Below are 16,617 nucleotides of genomic sequence, written 5' to 3'. Positions count from 1 at the left end.
TCCACTTTTCAATTTTTATGTGTATTCCTCCACAGAAAGAGAAGTGTCCCTTGGCCTTTTTCTCCTAGTCTCCAAATTTTTCCTTTCTTTAGACAAGGTAAGCACAAATTGCTTTCGATAATCAAAGCTCTCCAGTGGGATTAGCACATGTTACATTGCAGTTGTTTTTTTTTTAAAGTAACTATACATAGTTATGGTCTTTTTATCACCAGAAAACTTGGTAGAATAAATAATTTGTAAGTTTATATCAATAATCTAATTTTATCATTGTAAGAGTTATACTTGAATTTCTAGAAGTATTACCAAAAAAATAAACAACTAGTTCACATATCACATATGAGTGTGTAGAAAAGAATGACTATTCATGCCTCTGAAATTGCACACTTGCAAACTGGACACCACGCTTACAGACAGCCTTACCTGACAATGTAAAGCTAACGAGTTTCCGCGAATGCTGATTTCCTGAAGCACCTCCTTCCATGCCTTCTGCCCCCATCTACAGAGAAAAAGCACGTATCTGAAGTTTCACAGGAGTATGATGCTTCTCAACCTCCCCAGGGAACCACAACATTTGCAAATACGGTGATTTTTGTATCCAACCTGTATTGTAGTATATGTCTTTTCATGTGCTACAAATCTTGGAATTGAGACGGAGGCAGATTCTCTGAGACAAGAGAAAGAGTCATACTTAAATTTAATCTTAACTCCAAATCAGATGGACATGAGCCTCTAAATTCCCTAAGATATGAATCAACCTACTTTACATCCTTTTACTCCCTTGTTAAGAATATAGTTGAAAGGTAGTAAATGTACTTATATTACTATATTAAAATAATTCCCTAAATTAAAAACCAAACATCAAATTCCTTCAGATTTATTAGGAAAACCTAGAATAAACTACGCAGTTGATTTATATCAGATTCATCCATATATATGTATAACTATCTTCTCTTGCCAAATATTTCTGAGTGACACGTGGGTGTCCCCTCACCCTTGTAGCTTCTGTTTTATTGTGCTGCAGGTACATGGCACAGGCAATTATAATTAGCAATAATAAGAATTTGCAATGCTATTGTATTGTAAAGCTCTTCCTACAAGCTTTCAAGTAAATTATATCTCACTTAAAACCAGTCATTTATAAGCTGCATAGCAGATTTAGGCCTTACCTCAATTTATGTACAATCAGTACTTAATTTATGGTACACTAGGAAAAAAGAGTTTCACGGGTCTCTAAAAAAGAAGTCCATAATACTGTAACAGGCAGAATTGAAGGCAGAATACTTTTTGAATAGTTGGGAGACAGAAACTACATTTTAATTCTAAAGTGTAGATTAAACCCTTCCGTCCCATCTTTGGGGGGCTCCCATACTCCTGTAAAATTCATATACCTCCCCAAAATAAAAATTTCACTATTCCAAGCAAAGTTGAGAAATTTCAAAATAAATTCCATTGAAATTTTGAAATATTAATTCCTACTTCCTCCTCCCTTTCCTGTACTGTAGTTAAGACTATTTTGTGTGACTGCTTCCTGATTGTTTCACGTGTCATTCACAATATACTAGGGCAATAGCCAGGTATCTTTATTTTATTCCGTCCTTAGAACCAACTCCTTGACAGCGCTGGGTTGGCTCTCAACAGGTAGGTATAGTTTATTATTTTGTATTGTACCCCTCTGACTCATCACCCCCAGGTAAACTGGAGCAGAGAGAGCAGCATACTGGCCAGACAAGTGATCGTTGTGACCACCTCGTCCTGTTTTCACCCTGGAATATAGATTGGTGAGTAGTGAGGTTGTGCAGAAGACAACTAAGACAGACACTCAGTAACCTACCCACCCTGTGCCCTGGGCATAGCCAGACATCTGATAAACTGTGGCTTCCCCTCAAACGGACCATGCCAGCCAGTGAGATGTCCCACCCCAAGGATACAACCTCTCTCCCCGCTAAGGGATACCCATGCTAAGTGAGTTAAATGAGACTGGAAAGAGTCCTAGCGTGTTTTCATTTAAAATCTATTTAAAATATTATAAGAAACTATAGAAACAAAAGAAAACCCCCCAAATTCTCCTTTTTTTAAATGTAATTCACTGTCTGGCAAAAGGCTATTGTGAAATCATTCCCACAGAATTCACAGATACCTGCGGCAAAATGCTTCTCTGAAATAACACTCAAAGAATTCAATTTTATCATTCATTACAATAAAGCCAGGAAAGATCGAACATTACCTCTAGATACAGGGACATCAGTGATAATAAACACACCTGTACTCCATGTTTAGAGAGGGGTTTGTAAAATAAACTCGCTCCCTAGATTCACTCCAGGAAAACCCAGAAACAACACTGTCCACCAAGTGCCGAAACAGTACATGGTCGTGAGTGATGGTAGCTTTCATCTGTCTCTGAAGCCAAAGGATTTCCTGCTCCAAGGGTCTGAGCCATTTCACTGTGTACACTGATGAATGACAATGATGTCAAAGTGCAAATGACAATTTTTTTTATCCTTGATTCATTGCAAAAGGATATGTGAGAAAGGAGACCGCACAATTAGAACAGCAGCTATTTCCTTCCCTATGGTTTCTCAGTTACTTCTTCCAGGTCTATTCTTTGCAACTGGTTGTGGAACAAACATACCAAATGGGCATTGTGAATGTCAATGTAGTTAATCAGTCACAATAACCAAACACATGTCATACAGCTCAATGACCATCACGCTGTGATAGAAACACAGCACTAGCCCCCGCAATGAGGTGTCCATATGGCACAGCCGCTCAATTTTGGATACAGACTCAATTGTCTCAAGCTTGGTCAGAAATATATTGACCACCAATTCCATTAGTCAGCCTTTGAACCAAAATATTCTGTTCTGATTGCCAGTGCTGTATCTATGAAGCTTTTAAGGTGTTCTAAAACCTGTCTGAAGCAAACCATCTCCAACTATCCACAGGCTTTGACAGAGTGATCACAATGCAAAACCAATGGATGAGATCAATGTTCACCAGGCTGCAATGAGATCTGATGCCTTCAATGATCCCTGATCATTGAAATTGCTCATGCCCAAGAAAATCTGATTCCAGAAAATCATGCTTGGAAGCTATTTTCTAATTTCATACACAGCTAATTTTTCAAAGGTTTTATTATAAACAGCCCCACATTTCTAGTTTTATAATTTTTCTTCTTAGACTATTAATTAAAGCATGTTTCACTGCTTACTATGTGACACGGCAGATTTTGAAGTCAACAACTGTTATTCTCCTTGTGACCTTCAAAGATCTATAGGTAGTGTGGGTTATCCTTTTATATTCTATACTATGTTTACTATAATGGGACCTCAAATATAATTCAAACGTGAGCAGAGTACTTAGATGTTGAAGATTTTGCACATACTGTTCCCTCTGCCTGAAATGCTCTTCCCTCCCCCTCTTCATCTAAATAACTCCTACTCATCCTTCTGATTGTCCCACAAACACATCTTCTTCAGGGAAGCCTTCCAAGATCTTCCTGATCGAGATAAATCCTACTAGCGTGTAGTCTCACAGCTCCATTTTACTCAATGGAGCAATGATCACTTAAATAAATATAATTTAATTTAATTGATGTCTTTCTCCCCCACCAGACCAAGGAGAGCAAGGACTGTGTTTCCGATTATCCTTTCATCCCTAGTGGCGACTGCAGGCACCCAGAGACTACTTGTCCGAATGAATAAAATAAAAGGAAAGGTCGCTGGATACTGCATTGGTAGGTCTGGACAATTTCAAAATGCCATCTGCAGAGACTACTTTCTGAATTTCAGGGGGTCAACTTGGCCACTGGCCTATTTCCGAAAATGCATGCATCTATAAATGTGTATACACACACTACAGACATAATATGAAGATTCCATGTTATAGAAGTCAATATTTTTCTTCTATATTTTCATGACTTGGTTTTTATTAATAACCAATAAACACTGCAATGATTTACATATCTTAGACTCTAAGAATCCCCCCAAACTGTCTGAGTCCAAACCCCTATGGACAATGCAGTGCATCTTGCAAAGCTGTTAGATTTCAAAGTTAATTGATGGAGTGAAAAACCACAAAACTGTGAAAAGCAATCCTTAGGAAAGCGCCGTGTTGGAAATAGACATACTTTCCTTCAAAAGTCCAATACAACCAGTTTCCTCCAAAGCTAAATTAGATCTCTCTTTCTTCAACTGAGGTCCTGGTGAAGAGACTGGCTTCCACTGAGTGGCTTCGTCATACCAAAAATATGTGCGGTGTCTTTAGACACTAGACCTCAACTCAGCCTCGAGAGGGACCCAGCGTTCAGACCTCCTGAGAGAACAGAACATTCCTGATCTTCGTCTCACATTCTCTTTGGGGCCAAAGCTCCTTAAGTTGACTGGCAGGTAGAATCATACACTATTTAAATTGTTATTTTTCTCTCTTTTCCTCACTAAACTTATGAAAATTAAATTCATGTAAGATGCAACGCCACTGTGTCCTACCAACCAGTCACCCAGACTAAGTTGAAAACACTTTCCATGATGGGGCGCTCGCTAAGTTGCTTCATGAGAGGGTTCCTTTGCTATATACAGAATTGTTACAAATCCAGTCATAATTTCCCACTGGTTTGTGCTATGGATTCAGGTATGCCAGTCTTATAAGGGACTTCCTCTGCTAAAACGGTGCCCAGGCTGTTCTGCGTTTTCTTTTTCATTGTTCCCCACCCTCCCTGCCAGAGCTGCACGGGCAAAAATAGACATCCTGGCCGGACATCCCAAGGAAGCGGGCAGTGGGGGCACTCACCAGCACAGCGGGGTTCTTCACCGTGATGCAGGGGGTCGTGGCCCGCAGGGCTCCGCTAATGCCGTGGTAGTATTTAAAACAGATTTTTATCTCCGCTGCAAATTGATTGGAGAAAAACAACGATGTAAACACCAAAACAAGTCAATTAGGAATCAGCCGAGGAAATCCACCCCACTGCCTCTCAGGAAACCCTCCGCATGACTCTTGGAATGATCCCTGCTTTTCCAAGCAGAGGGAACAGAATATACCAATTCCTGTTTGACTTTATATGAGCCTCTGAAATTTTCTAAGGACAGCCCAAATATATTAGAAAGATAACGCACAAAAATAGCATGCCAAAATATATATAGTGTAGAGATAAGAACAAGACTAGCTACCATTCACTGAGGGGCTCTGTCTGCTCCTGTCGTACTGAATCCTCACCTCAGCCACGGGAGGCAGAACTGCCCGCCCCCGTATTACAGAGGGAGTGCTGAGGTTTGTCCAAGGCCAAACAAACAGGAAACGACAGAGTCAGGACTCAAAAGCCCAATTCCAAAGCCTTCGCTCCTATCCTCCACAATACAGACAGACTGCAGCTGTCAGTGGAAATAGAAGAAAAGCAGGCTAACAAAGCAAGAAAGAGCACTGTAGTAGACTCTGCAGTGGTAGGGGCTGGAATCTGTATTATTCCAATTTTCCAAGTGACTTAAATGCAGCCACTAGACAGAGATCAAATTTAGGAACCTCTGGTATATATGAGTACCAGCATGTAGACAGATACAGATTATAGATATCATCTCCACAAGTGTGTGTGCATGTGTATCTAAATCTACATGTATATGTGTGTGTGTGTATATATATATATATAATTTGAACTTGATAAAAAGAAATACAAATGTCAATTACTGATTTTGGAAAGTAACTACAATTTCCAAGACCATGAAGCCAAAATGTGTCAAAGGTTAAAGCCACAGTCACCGGAATTTCTCTGTATACAGAGCGTCTGAGTCACTGAAGTGTCACTGGCAGATGCCTTTTCCCAAGGTATTGTTCATTATAGGCAATGATGCTGAAGGGCAGGGACCAGGGGGAGTCCCAGCCTACAGGAGTGGAGTTCCTCTCTCAGCTGAGTCACCGGATTACCAAAGTGGGGCCACTCAATCTATTTCCCCAAGGAGGTTAATCTTCACAGACTCTTCTGACTGTACCAAATGGCCTCCTCCAGAGTATTTGCTTTGCTTCTTTTAAGAGAACAATATAATGATTTTAAAAAATCCTCTTTTAGGAATTTATATTATTATACTTTTCCTATCAATGATGAAATGCTAAATCTCAAAAAAACCCCGTCTGTCATTGGGTAAAATATTGAGCTTTCCATCATGCATGTTAATCACTATGCAGAGATTCACAATGTAGTCAGCACAGTCCTGCAAAAGATTTTTACCATGGCCCCACCACAACCCATGCCCAGCACTAAGCCAGAGAGCACGAGGGAATCACAGAAAGGTGTGTGTCTAGCAGGTGACTTCCAGTGTAGCTGTTGACATGAGAATTGCAGGCATGACAAAATACAGAAGATAAATTCTCAAAAGGAAGGGTGCAGGGAAGAAAAGTGTGACCACAAAGAAGAGGAGTGGGGACACAGGAGAGTCGGAAAGGCCTCATGGAACAAATGGGTCAGGACTCAAAGCTACAGATGAGAAAAAGGGTGTGGAGAGAGTTAGGACTGAGGAGTGGCAAAGCACGAGGCAGGAACTAGCATGCTGGGTTGGAGGACCAGCAAGGAATTCCAGCTTTACTCTTACTTCCCCTCCCTGGGCATACGCCACAAATGACCGTCCTGAACGCTAACACAGGTTTTTGGTTATTACTGAAATAGTAATAGCTGTATGGATCTGAGCAAACCTTACTCTCCCACTCGCTTTCTTCCAAGACCAGTAGCACGCATCCTGCAAGGACAAAGTTAAGCAACACGCACAAGGCTTGTCAACGGAGAACAAGCATGGGGACGTGTGTGAAGCCTGAATTCTGTGGCAGGAGCTCACAATCACACTCAAATGCTGGGGCCCAGCAGGCTGTGACTCTGCCGGCAGCAGCACCCCACAGATCAAATCAACCGATAGTGAGTGAGCAGCTCATTTTCCAACGAGGAGAAGTGCATTTTTATAAGACATCTTCCCCGAACTCCCTCTCAAGTTAGGCTGCCATCTCCTCTTTTCTAAAGTTTTAATAGTCAGCTAGGTAACAGATTATGAGACACAAAAAAAATGTGACTGCTGATTTTTATTTATAGGATGTGGATAGCCAGGCCAGCTCCACTAGCTGACCCATTTGGGGGTTGTTTTATTCCTTACTATAACAAAAATCTCCAACCCCGGTGACAAATTAAAATCCCTGAAGCTATAAAATAACTCATTCTGAATTGCACACAGCAGATTTTGTGGATATGATCACCAAAAACACCACAAAGCTGACAGCTTCATAATGCTTTAAGGCTCGGGGCAAAGCCAAGGGGAGTCACACAGTTCACTCATTACAAAACCAAACACACACTCTGGTCACCAGGGAGAGAAACACAGGACTGGACAGAACGAGCTGTTTGCACCTGGGCTGAAACCAGCTGGCCCTTTCAGCAGGACACCAGTGAAGATTCCTGCCCCTAAAATACAGGAATGTTCCATGCTGAGTGGGAGTTTCCTTCTTCAAATATTATTTAGTGTTTTAGGAGTTCACTCAAGATAAAAAATTAAAAAATGGTGTAACTAAACAACATCCCCTCTGAGTAAGAGAGAGAAGAGAGAGAGCAGCATTTTGATGAATGTTCTTGAACATTTTAGTTATGAGAAAAGGTAACTAGAAGCATACTGAAAAGGGAGGAAAGGGAAGCTGGTGTCATGTTTCCATTTTAACTACATTTTGAACTCCCAACTGCAAGTGGAAAACAAAAGCTGTTCCTGAGAAACAGATAGGACAGGTGAAAGCAAACGCAGGCACGAAGGCCGAGCATCAGAGAAGAGAGGAGCCCATGGCCCACAGGGGGAGCCCTGTTCACAGGCAGGGGAGATGGAGGATACGGACTAAGGAGCTATGCACCACCCTGTACACCCGAGGATGCTTTCTCCACAGCCTGAGGCGGCAGCCAACATCTCGTCCTTGTGGCCTCAAATTATGGGGGGGAAATATATATATACATTCCCCTCCATAATATATAGCCATTATAATATATACATATATAGCCATTCCTTTGGAGTATAAAAAGCAAGAGTATATTCTCCAAAAAATCCACTTATAACAAGGATGTTGCCTCCGAGGGCGGGAAGCCAGGAGAAGGGTGAGGCTCTCCCCTTAACCTGCAAGGACCTACAGTCTGCTGGGCCAGCCTCGGAAGGAAGACAGCACGGCCCGAGCAGCATCTTCCTCTCTCTGAGGTCCCTTCTGAGGGGCTGAAGCCAGTCATGAATCATGGAAATACATTTTGGCCCCTTTCAACAATCTTAAGGACAGTTTCATCTATGGAGATACTAAAATAAAGATTTGGCAGCCTCTATCCTCTATTAAAATGCTGATAAGACACAGAAGCTCTTTTATTTTCAAATTTTTAACTTGTTAACTTTCATAAATACAAATGAAGATGCCCCCCAGAGCAATAGACAGCGCACCAACCCCATCTCCAACGCAGATGGGAGGCGATCACTGTGCAAACACGCATTCAGTACTTGTGGAGATGGAAGGGACCTTGGAGGACAGTGTTCAGGAACTTAACTTACTGTTCCTAAGGAAAGGGGCTTCTGTAATTGTGTGAGTCTGACATCGCATTTTTAAAGCAATCATTCTACCATCTGTTTAAAGGAAGAATATATTTCTGGGTTTGTATGTCAATAAAATATTTCCAGATGTATCACATGAAACTGGTAAAAGTGATTGCCTTCAGGGAGGGAAAAATGGTGACTGGGGCATCAAGTTGGGGAGATATTTACTTTCACTTTTTGTCTTTTTAACATTATACTCTTGTCATATATTATCTATTCAAAAATTATTTTTTAAAAGCAATCTCAACTCAGCTACATTAACTCCAGGTGTTAGCATAAGATTCCATTTCAAGCCCTCTCTGAAAAAAGGTTCCACAGGCCACTTCCTGCAAGAAATGGTTTTGTTTCAAAGACTGGGATCTGGTCTATCAACTTAAATAGCTACAAACTCACTTAGGCTGTAGTAAATAGCTTGTTCCTATTTAGAAAGTCTGGATTTTCCTCAAGTGTCTAGAAGTTAAATATTTTGAACCATAAAGATAAATGGAATGGAAATGTCCTTGTTCTTTTAATCATTTCTATTTCATTAAAATAGAATATCTTAAAAGAAAATCAAGCTACCTGCAATTTATTATTTATCCTAAAACAGTATTTTAACCATTGTCCTATGTGCTCTTTTTTTTTTTTTTTTGCTGAGGAAGATTAGCACTGAGCTAACAGGTATGAAGGAAGGACAATGAAGGAAGGACAGGCTTGAATGAATGAATAAATGAATAACCATGATCTATAAAGAACTATATAAGAATAAAATAGATATCCTGGCATGCAAAGACAACTTTTGAAACCTCTTACATTTCAAACCTCAAGAATGTACACTGCACAGATGACCCATTCCGTTTCTGGGAGCAGAAGCTCATTTGAGGAATACTTGACAGTCTTATGACGAGTAAGTGCAGATGAAGCCGATCCTCCTCTCCGACGCCTGCGAGGGCCATCTACCCCAAATTAAACCTTTGTCCTTGAAATTCATTCAAGTAGGCCCCAAGTAATAATATAAGTCCGAGCCACCTGCCTCCTCTGGGGTTTATCCAGACAAATTGAAGCCATCTTTACTCTCACAAATAGCTTAGATAGTGCTCAAATCCAGGTCTGCCCGTGAACTTAGATCAATTTTCAGAGAATTTTACTTTGCTTGGACTTTTGATGAGCTAAAGATAAATTTTTCTCCTGAAGATAACAGCAAAAGTTTTTAAATGTCTTAAGTTTTCAAGATCAGGGGTAGAAAATATAGAAGCTGCCTAACCACCAGCCCCTACCCTGATTTTTTTTAAGTTCCATGCCATCAACTCCAGAGATTCAAGTAAAACTTCATTATGCTGTGAAGTCCCCTTAGGTCTGCTCTAGCCAGACATGGGGTAAAAAAATGATGTCTAAAAGACACAGACTCCAGTTCTAAGCACTGATATAAACAGCACCTGAGGTTTTTTACAGTGAACAGATATTGAAAGGATAGGGATGTGTTGGGGGAGGCCTCATTCTGATTAATGAAGATAAACTTATTATAAAGCCAAATCTTTCTGTAATTCCTATTCACTGCCCAGGACATTAACTTATATGACTTTTCTCAGTCCTTAAAAGGTACATTCCAGAATATTTTCAGTTTTACAATCATGCTACACAATATCCCCAATTCTGTGTGTGAAGAATTAAGGTAGGAATGCTAAATTTGAGGAGAAAAGAAAAAGGAAAGAAACCCTATTGTTTTCTTCATTTCCAATTCCTGGCTTCAATGTCAAGCCCATTTCTACTTCATACTAGAGCGAGGGGTCAAGAAAAACATTTACTATACCCACATCAGCTAGGATATTACAAATCTCTAACACTTTTGACAGAGGAAGGGAAATCAATCATGGCAAATGGGATACTCCGTAAATGGGTTTTTTCACACATAATGTCCCACTTATAGCAGCGTGCGATACTGACTTCTCCCCAGGTGTTCATGTGAGCGCCATAAGCTGGATCTGCACATTCCATAAGAAGGCAATCATTCCTAGCAGTCTTCAGCATTTTGAAGAGAATAGGAAAGCTATTTTACCCTTTCCCCTGAAGTTCAGCTGGCAATATTTCTCAGTTAGATCACCCTATCGAACCCTGGAAGCCTTCCAAACGAGGAACCATATTGAAAGTAAACCCGGCTAGTCCCCATTCCATTTTTTCCCCACATTCTTGGATCATTTATTTTTCTCATTACTTAGACAGTAACGCCAGCTGGGCCAACATTGGAGAGTAAAGAAAAGTAGAAATAGGCAAGAAAAACAAATCACCCATAATCTCACCTCCCAGACACAACTCTTTCTTCTTCACATTTTAGCAAATCTCCTCTAGACTGTTTCCTACATGCTATGATATTAATTGGGATTATGCCACACGTATCTCCTTTTTTCTCCTTGCTTATTGATATATCATGATAATTTTATATCATGAGCTTATTCCGTTTTTAAAAAATTTTTTTTCAAGGAAGATTAGCCCTGAGCTAACATCTGCCAATCCTCCTTTTTTTGCTGAGGAAGACTGACCCTGAGCTAACATTCATGCCCATCTTCCTCTACTTTATATGTGGGACACCTGCCACACAGCATGGCTTGACATGCGGTGCCATGTCCGCACCCGGGATCCGAACCGGCAAACCCCGGGCCGCCGAAGCAGAATGTGCACACTTAACCACTGCGCCACCGGGCCAACCCCGAGCTTATTCCCTTAAAAACTACATTCCATTTAAAGTTTAAAGAGAGAATCTAGCCAGAAATTGAACTATGAAAAGAGGACATTCCTTAGGGGGCAGAAACAGGATTACAGAAAGTTCTGGAATGCTGACCTATCAGTAAGGACGTGTAAGAAATTATCTGATGCCTTTAATGGCAATTCAAAGCAACAGATGTTGATCTTTTAAAATAACTTTTTACATTACACAAGTTTTATATGCTTCAGTAAAGATATGAAGACAGCAGGTTTCCATTTAGTCAAACTCTACTTTATATTTTAAGGTTTAGTAATTCCTACCCTTAAGTATGAGTATCCACACACCCTCTCTAATATTAAATCCTTTGCCTATAGAAAGCTTAATTCTTACACAGAGCTAAACAACTCAAAAAAATTTTGAAGAGTCCATGTTTTTCTACATTAAAGAAAAATTCTGTAAATGCAAACTAACCTGGATCAACCAGTAAATCATTTACTCATTCACGCCTCTATCTATTCCACAATAATGTATTTATTATGTTCTCAATAATATTCATGGCAAATAAAAACACTCCCCTTCTCCCCAAATAAAAAGAGAGAAAATATTTCTGTAAACCATGTATTTTATAGAAGAATTAGTATTTACAAATAAATACAACATCAGATCAACTGGCCAATGGTTGAGTTATCTGCAGCCAATTTCCGATTCCCAGTAAATCGACCTCTATGGCAGTGGGCCCCAGACTACCTTATCTACGCTTGCAAAGAGCAGGACTCAAATCAAAAGTGATTTTGCTGCTGGGAAAAATAATAGCAAAGTTAGCAAATAAAATCCTTAAGTTGTTAAATTCTTAAATTTCACTTAAACCTTGAGTTATTCTTTCTGCTCCCTAAAGTTAATATAATTAAGTATTAATCACAAATGCAGACACAAGGCTATAGAAAAATGTATAAAGTATTAAAATAACCATAATCTATATACCATACATTCATAAGGTATAGGTAATATATACATATATATACACACACTCACATACACACACACACACTTTTTTCAAAATATGTGAACATCCTCTAATGAATATTTTCTAAAAAACGTATTTTCCAGTGAACATCCTCTAATGAACATTTTCTATAACAACGTATTTTCCAGTTTGGGGCTACATGGCATAAACATGTAAATCAGAGCCAAAAACTTTTAAAACAACATTCAGAAAAGACTCCACAGATTTCTGCATGTTTATGCAATGTTTAACAACAAATTCAGATTTCACACTTAGTTACTTACGTTCCATGAAGTAGGGCCCAGGCTCAATTCTCCATACAATTTGTCCTTTCTGTGTTCCGGTCACACCCCTGTTTTTAGAATCCCAGAAGTTGGCTGGAGAATTCTCATCTGGAAAAACCAAAGAAACACTTTTCAGCTTAATTATAACCTCTTTGCCCTTCTTTAGCTCAAGGACTAATATAAGTTCTAAAATAAATGGAAAAAAGATGCAGGGGGCAATGGTAATGAACACTATCATCAAGGACTATCCCCCAGCAGATTATTCCCCTGAATTTCTATACTTGCATTTACACAGGAGAATTGGGGCGGAGGTGGTGGCCGTGGAAAGAAGATGGCACCCCTGGGCTTGGCCAGGTTGACCAACGTTACCAAAAGAGAAAACTGCAAAGAGCAAAAGGTACAAGTGCTGAAGCTTCAGCTGATGCATATGAGGAAGGGCTTGGGTGCGCGCCCATCTATAAAATCCTTTATGAAAAGGAAAGGAAGAGCTGATGAAAACAAAGGACATTAAGCTATGAAACTGTGTCAGGACACAGCACAGGTTTGCCATGAATGGTGCTCAGGAGACACCATGCCACTGGGTCTGCTAGGACAACATTTTACAAAAGGCCAAAGGCAGCAGATCTTGAGCCAATACAAGAAAAGGAAAGAGACAGAATTTAGGCTTTTGTACGGAAGAAGGATAGAAAGAACAGACCCAGAGAATAGGCCTGAGAGCAGCATTTTGCAAGCTTTCTGACCTCAGGGCACACAGGCAATGATGATATTTGTAGGCAGACCGGGGTAAACAGAACAGATTTTACACTTGAAGATGACAGGCAGGGTGCTCTGCCTGCCCCACCTGCCCCTCCCCGAAGGCTTAAGAGATTCATGTTCTGTAACTTGCTCATATCACACTGGTCTCAAGCTCTGTCCCAGGCCCCAGAGTAGGAAAGGAAACTAAAAACACGAAAAAGAGACCACTCAGAGTTTTATAGGTACATGGAAACGTGTGCAGTGACACTGGCTCTCAGAGGTTCCTCATTTGTTTCCCCAAATCCCCTTCCCAGGAGGAAAGATTGACTCATTGCTGGAATAAACCAGACAGGGTGAAGTAAGAGCTACACTAAAAAAGGACAGATGGAGAAAAGGTCCCAGGCCCAAGGGAATAATCCCGAGAAGAAAAACCTCTCTTCTTTTGAGCATAAAGGAAACAGAAAGTGGGCTAAAGGGAGGGTTCGGATAATTCAGCTCTGGAGGAGTTCTGTCCATGGTTGTTCTTGGGGCCCACTGGCTTTATCATATCGATAAGCCAGAGAACTTTGGGTGCAACTGTCCTTTCATGCTACTTGCATTCAGCATATGATAAGTCAAAAGTTCTTTACTGTGAAAGGCCAAGAAGTAGCCACTGTTCTTTGCAAGAATGGAAAGGCATACACCACTCACGGCAACACCTCCAATCCTAGACAAACAATACAAGGAAACCAGTCCACTCCATCACAGAAATATACCCACAACGCTGATACTTAGAAGGCACTCAGGCAATCACCAAAAACTGGATTTCAAAGATGTCATGTGGCGCCTGAGGGCACATCCTGCTCACTGCCTATCCATTGAACTTCTTCCTTGCCAACTGAACCCCAATTTTGTCCCAGGCAGTGATGTGCCCATAGGTTAAAAACACTTACCTCTCCAGAATCCCTTGCGGCTAAGTTCTGGCCAGTGAGACATAAGAGAAAGTCTACTTGATGGGACTTCTGGGAAAGCTATTATTTTCCTCATTAATAAAAGAGTAAACTCAGTCATCCTTTTATTCTTGCTCCTCCCCTCTTCTTAGACAAGAGCCATATGCTAAGGATGGTAGAGAAAGAAGCTAGAAGCAACCATGATGATTCTTTGAGCCCTGAATGATCTTCTGGCTTCTTACTACCTAGGCAAAAATAAACTCCTACTTGGTTAAGCCTCTGTGGGTGGGTTTCTGTTACTTGCAGCTGCACACAATTCCTAACAGATATACTCACCATCACAACAATCACCCATTGATTTAGACTCTTCATGCCTGACTTGACCTAGAATCTCCAAGATGCCTCACTTCTCCAGGTTAGACAACAAAGGTGGTTGCTTCCCTTCTAGGAGATTCTTTAATGGGCAGAGCTGCTTGGATGGGGAGAGCAACTCTCATGTTTTCACAAATAAATGTACTCTATTAGCTACTGGTCACTTTGAGGGCACAGAAAGCTGGACCCTGCAGGGAACAGACACAGGCAAAGGGAGTAGATGGTGTCCAGCTATTCAAAATGCTTTTTTAAAAAAAAAACATGACGAGGCACATGGGAAATTTTCTGAAATTATTGTTGTGGCAGTTTCCTCTTGAGGCCTCAGGAAAGATAAGGCAGCATCAAATCTTGTTTTAAGGAGCAAGCACTAGGATCATGATGATAAGGAGTGACAGTAATAAAACTGTACTTGTTAATGTGACCTCACTGTAAGAGGGTGTGTGCTTCTGGGATTGCTAGACTTCTTCTCCACAGGCCAGCAGTTGAGTCCGACTAAGTGCACTTCTGCCATAACAACCTTGGGAAGATGGACCACTGAGAAACAGAGACAGAAGGGCAGGGCGGTGATGGGATGAGGAGAACTACAGGAAGAGGTCTGGGCCCTGACAGAAGTGATGCCTGAGGCTTCACACAGCCCCTTCCATCGTCCCTAGAGAGAACTTTGACAGAGAACCAGTGTCGACATCTCTTGTTCCAAGACCGTCACTAATAACACTTTCTTTGCCAGCCACCTTCACTTCAAAGTGAAATACTGGACGAGGTGAATATCCCTCCTCGGTCTCAGAAGGAGGAAATAAGGGAGAACAAGGGATGGGTGCTTCCTTCCCAGACCCTTTAGCTAAAAATAAACCTGGAGTTAAGCGTTCAATTCACCCACCAGCTCGTGTGCGTTGGGATAAACCATATATCTCTGACTTTAATTCCCCTCATTGGGTCACAGTCCATGAAGACAACTCCCTTTGGTTAAACTTATGATATTTAAAGAAATAAAGGCTAGCCTCTTAAAGTAAAATATCGAAAATGTACCATGAGCATCCAGGTTTATCTGGAACTCAAAACTCAAACGTCCCCTATATGATGAGAAATGGGTCAGAATTAGGATGAGCAGGCCCAGAGAAGAAGCTTGCTGGGTCTGTTTTGATAAAAAAAGATCTAAATGCCACAGCGAGACCATCCCATAAGCTTCATGGGGAAGGTCTTATTCCTTCCCCAAGCACAGTGTCTGTCACGTGGCAGATACTCAAGTTAATTAATATTCTGGTTACTCTAGATTGAAATTTTTCTCTGATGAGATTATGTCTCGGATAGCTCATTATCCCTGACAGATACAAGCACTTCTGCCATTGAGTGGCAGTGACCTTTAATTGAAAAGATAAAGTTCCAAGAAATAAACCAGTTTAGGGGTACAGAGTTCAAATTACTTTGATATGACATTACAACCTCCACCGCAACTACTGCTCCTACTGCTGTAAGTGTGCAGAGCCCTGGCCAGCCTTGGTCACACCAGGCTACAGAATGTCTAGAATGACTCATGCCTTTCTTTGTCTCAGGAAGACCAATTTTAATTGGTCCTTCAGATTAAAACCTTTTTCTTTAAGTAGCTTAACACCTTGGTTCAGATCGCAGTCAGTTCTAGTCCAGCCCAGGAGCACCTTTTCGGTGACAGCATTTCTCTGCTCAAATCTATTTTTCATGGATATTTGAGGACAGGATATTTTTTCCCAGATTGTATGAGTTGTTTTTATTGACCCTCATTTAACATCTGTATTAGGTGATTCAGTCTTTTTAAAATGCCTCCACTCCAAATAAGAAAAATAACCAAGTATAAAAGGGTATACCAGAGGAAGAGTTCTAAATCCCCTACATGTTTAATATAGATGCACTTATAAATATTTTTCTTCCTTTAACTGAATAAAAGTTCTGATAGATCAAAGAGATGTCATTGGTCTTTAAAACCAATTACCAATTGTTCCATGTATATTAGGTCACTTCCTTTCCCCGTTCCTCTTAACAAGTATTCAAATCTGTCCCACTGTCC

The 16,617-nt window shown here is 40.7% G+C and overlaps 1 protein-coding gene across 4 annotated transcripts in view; it reads right to left on the bottom strand.

The window, feature by feature from the left end:
• The window catches only part of LOC124233480 (E3 ubiquitin-protein ligase HECW2), a 218,417-nt gene that overhangs the window by 126,789 nt on the left and 75,011 nt on the right, over positions 1–16,617 (bottom strand). For all 4 annotated transcript variants that reach the window (XM_046650597.1, XM_046650601.1, XM_046650600.1 and 1 more), the window contains exons 2-4: positions 12,544–12,651; positions 4,786–4,880; positions 421–496 (exon numbers count right to left, since the gene is read on the bottom strand). In XM_046650597.1, the coding sequence (XP_046506553.1) occupies positions 421–496; positions 4,786–4,880; positions 12,544–12,651 (279 nt within the window). The remainder of the gene's footprint in view (positions 1–420; positions 497–4,785; positions 4,881–12,543; positions 12,652–16,617) is intronic.

This window comes from Equus quagga, unplaced genomic scaffold, assembly GCF_021613505.1.
Source record: "Equus quagga isolate Etosha38 unplaced genomic scaffold, UCLA_HA_Equagga_1.0 203_RagTag, whole genome shotgun sequence".
Taxonomy (NCBI): Eukaryota; Metazoa; Chordata; class Mammalia; order Perissodactyla; family Equidae; genus Equus; species Equus quagga.
Note: the sequence above shows the minus strand (reverse complement) of the source record. Positions and strands in the feature narration are given on the sequence as shown.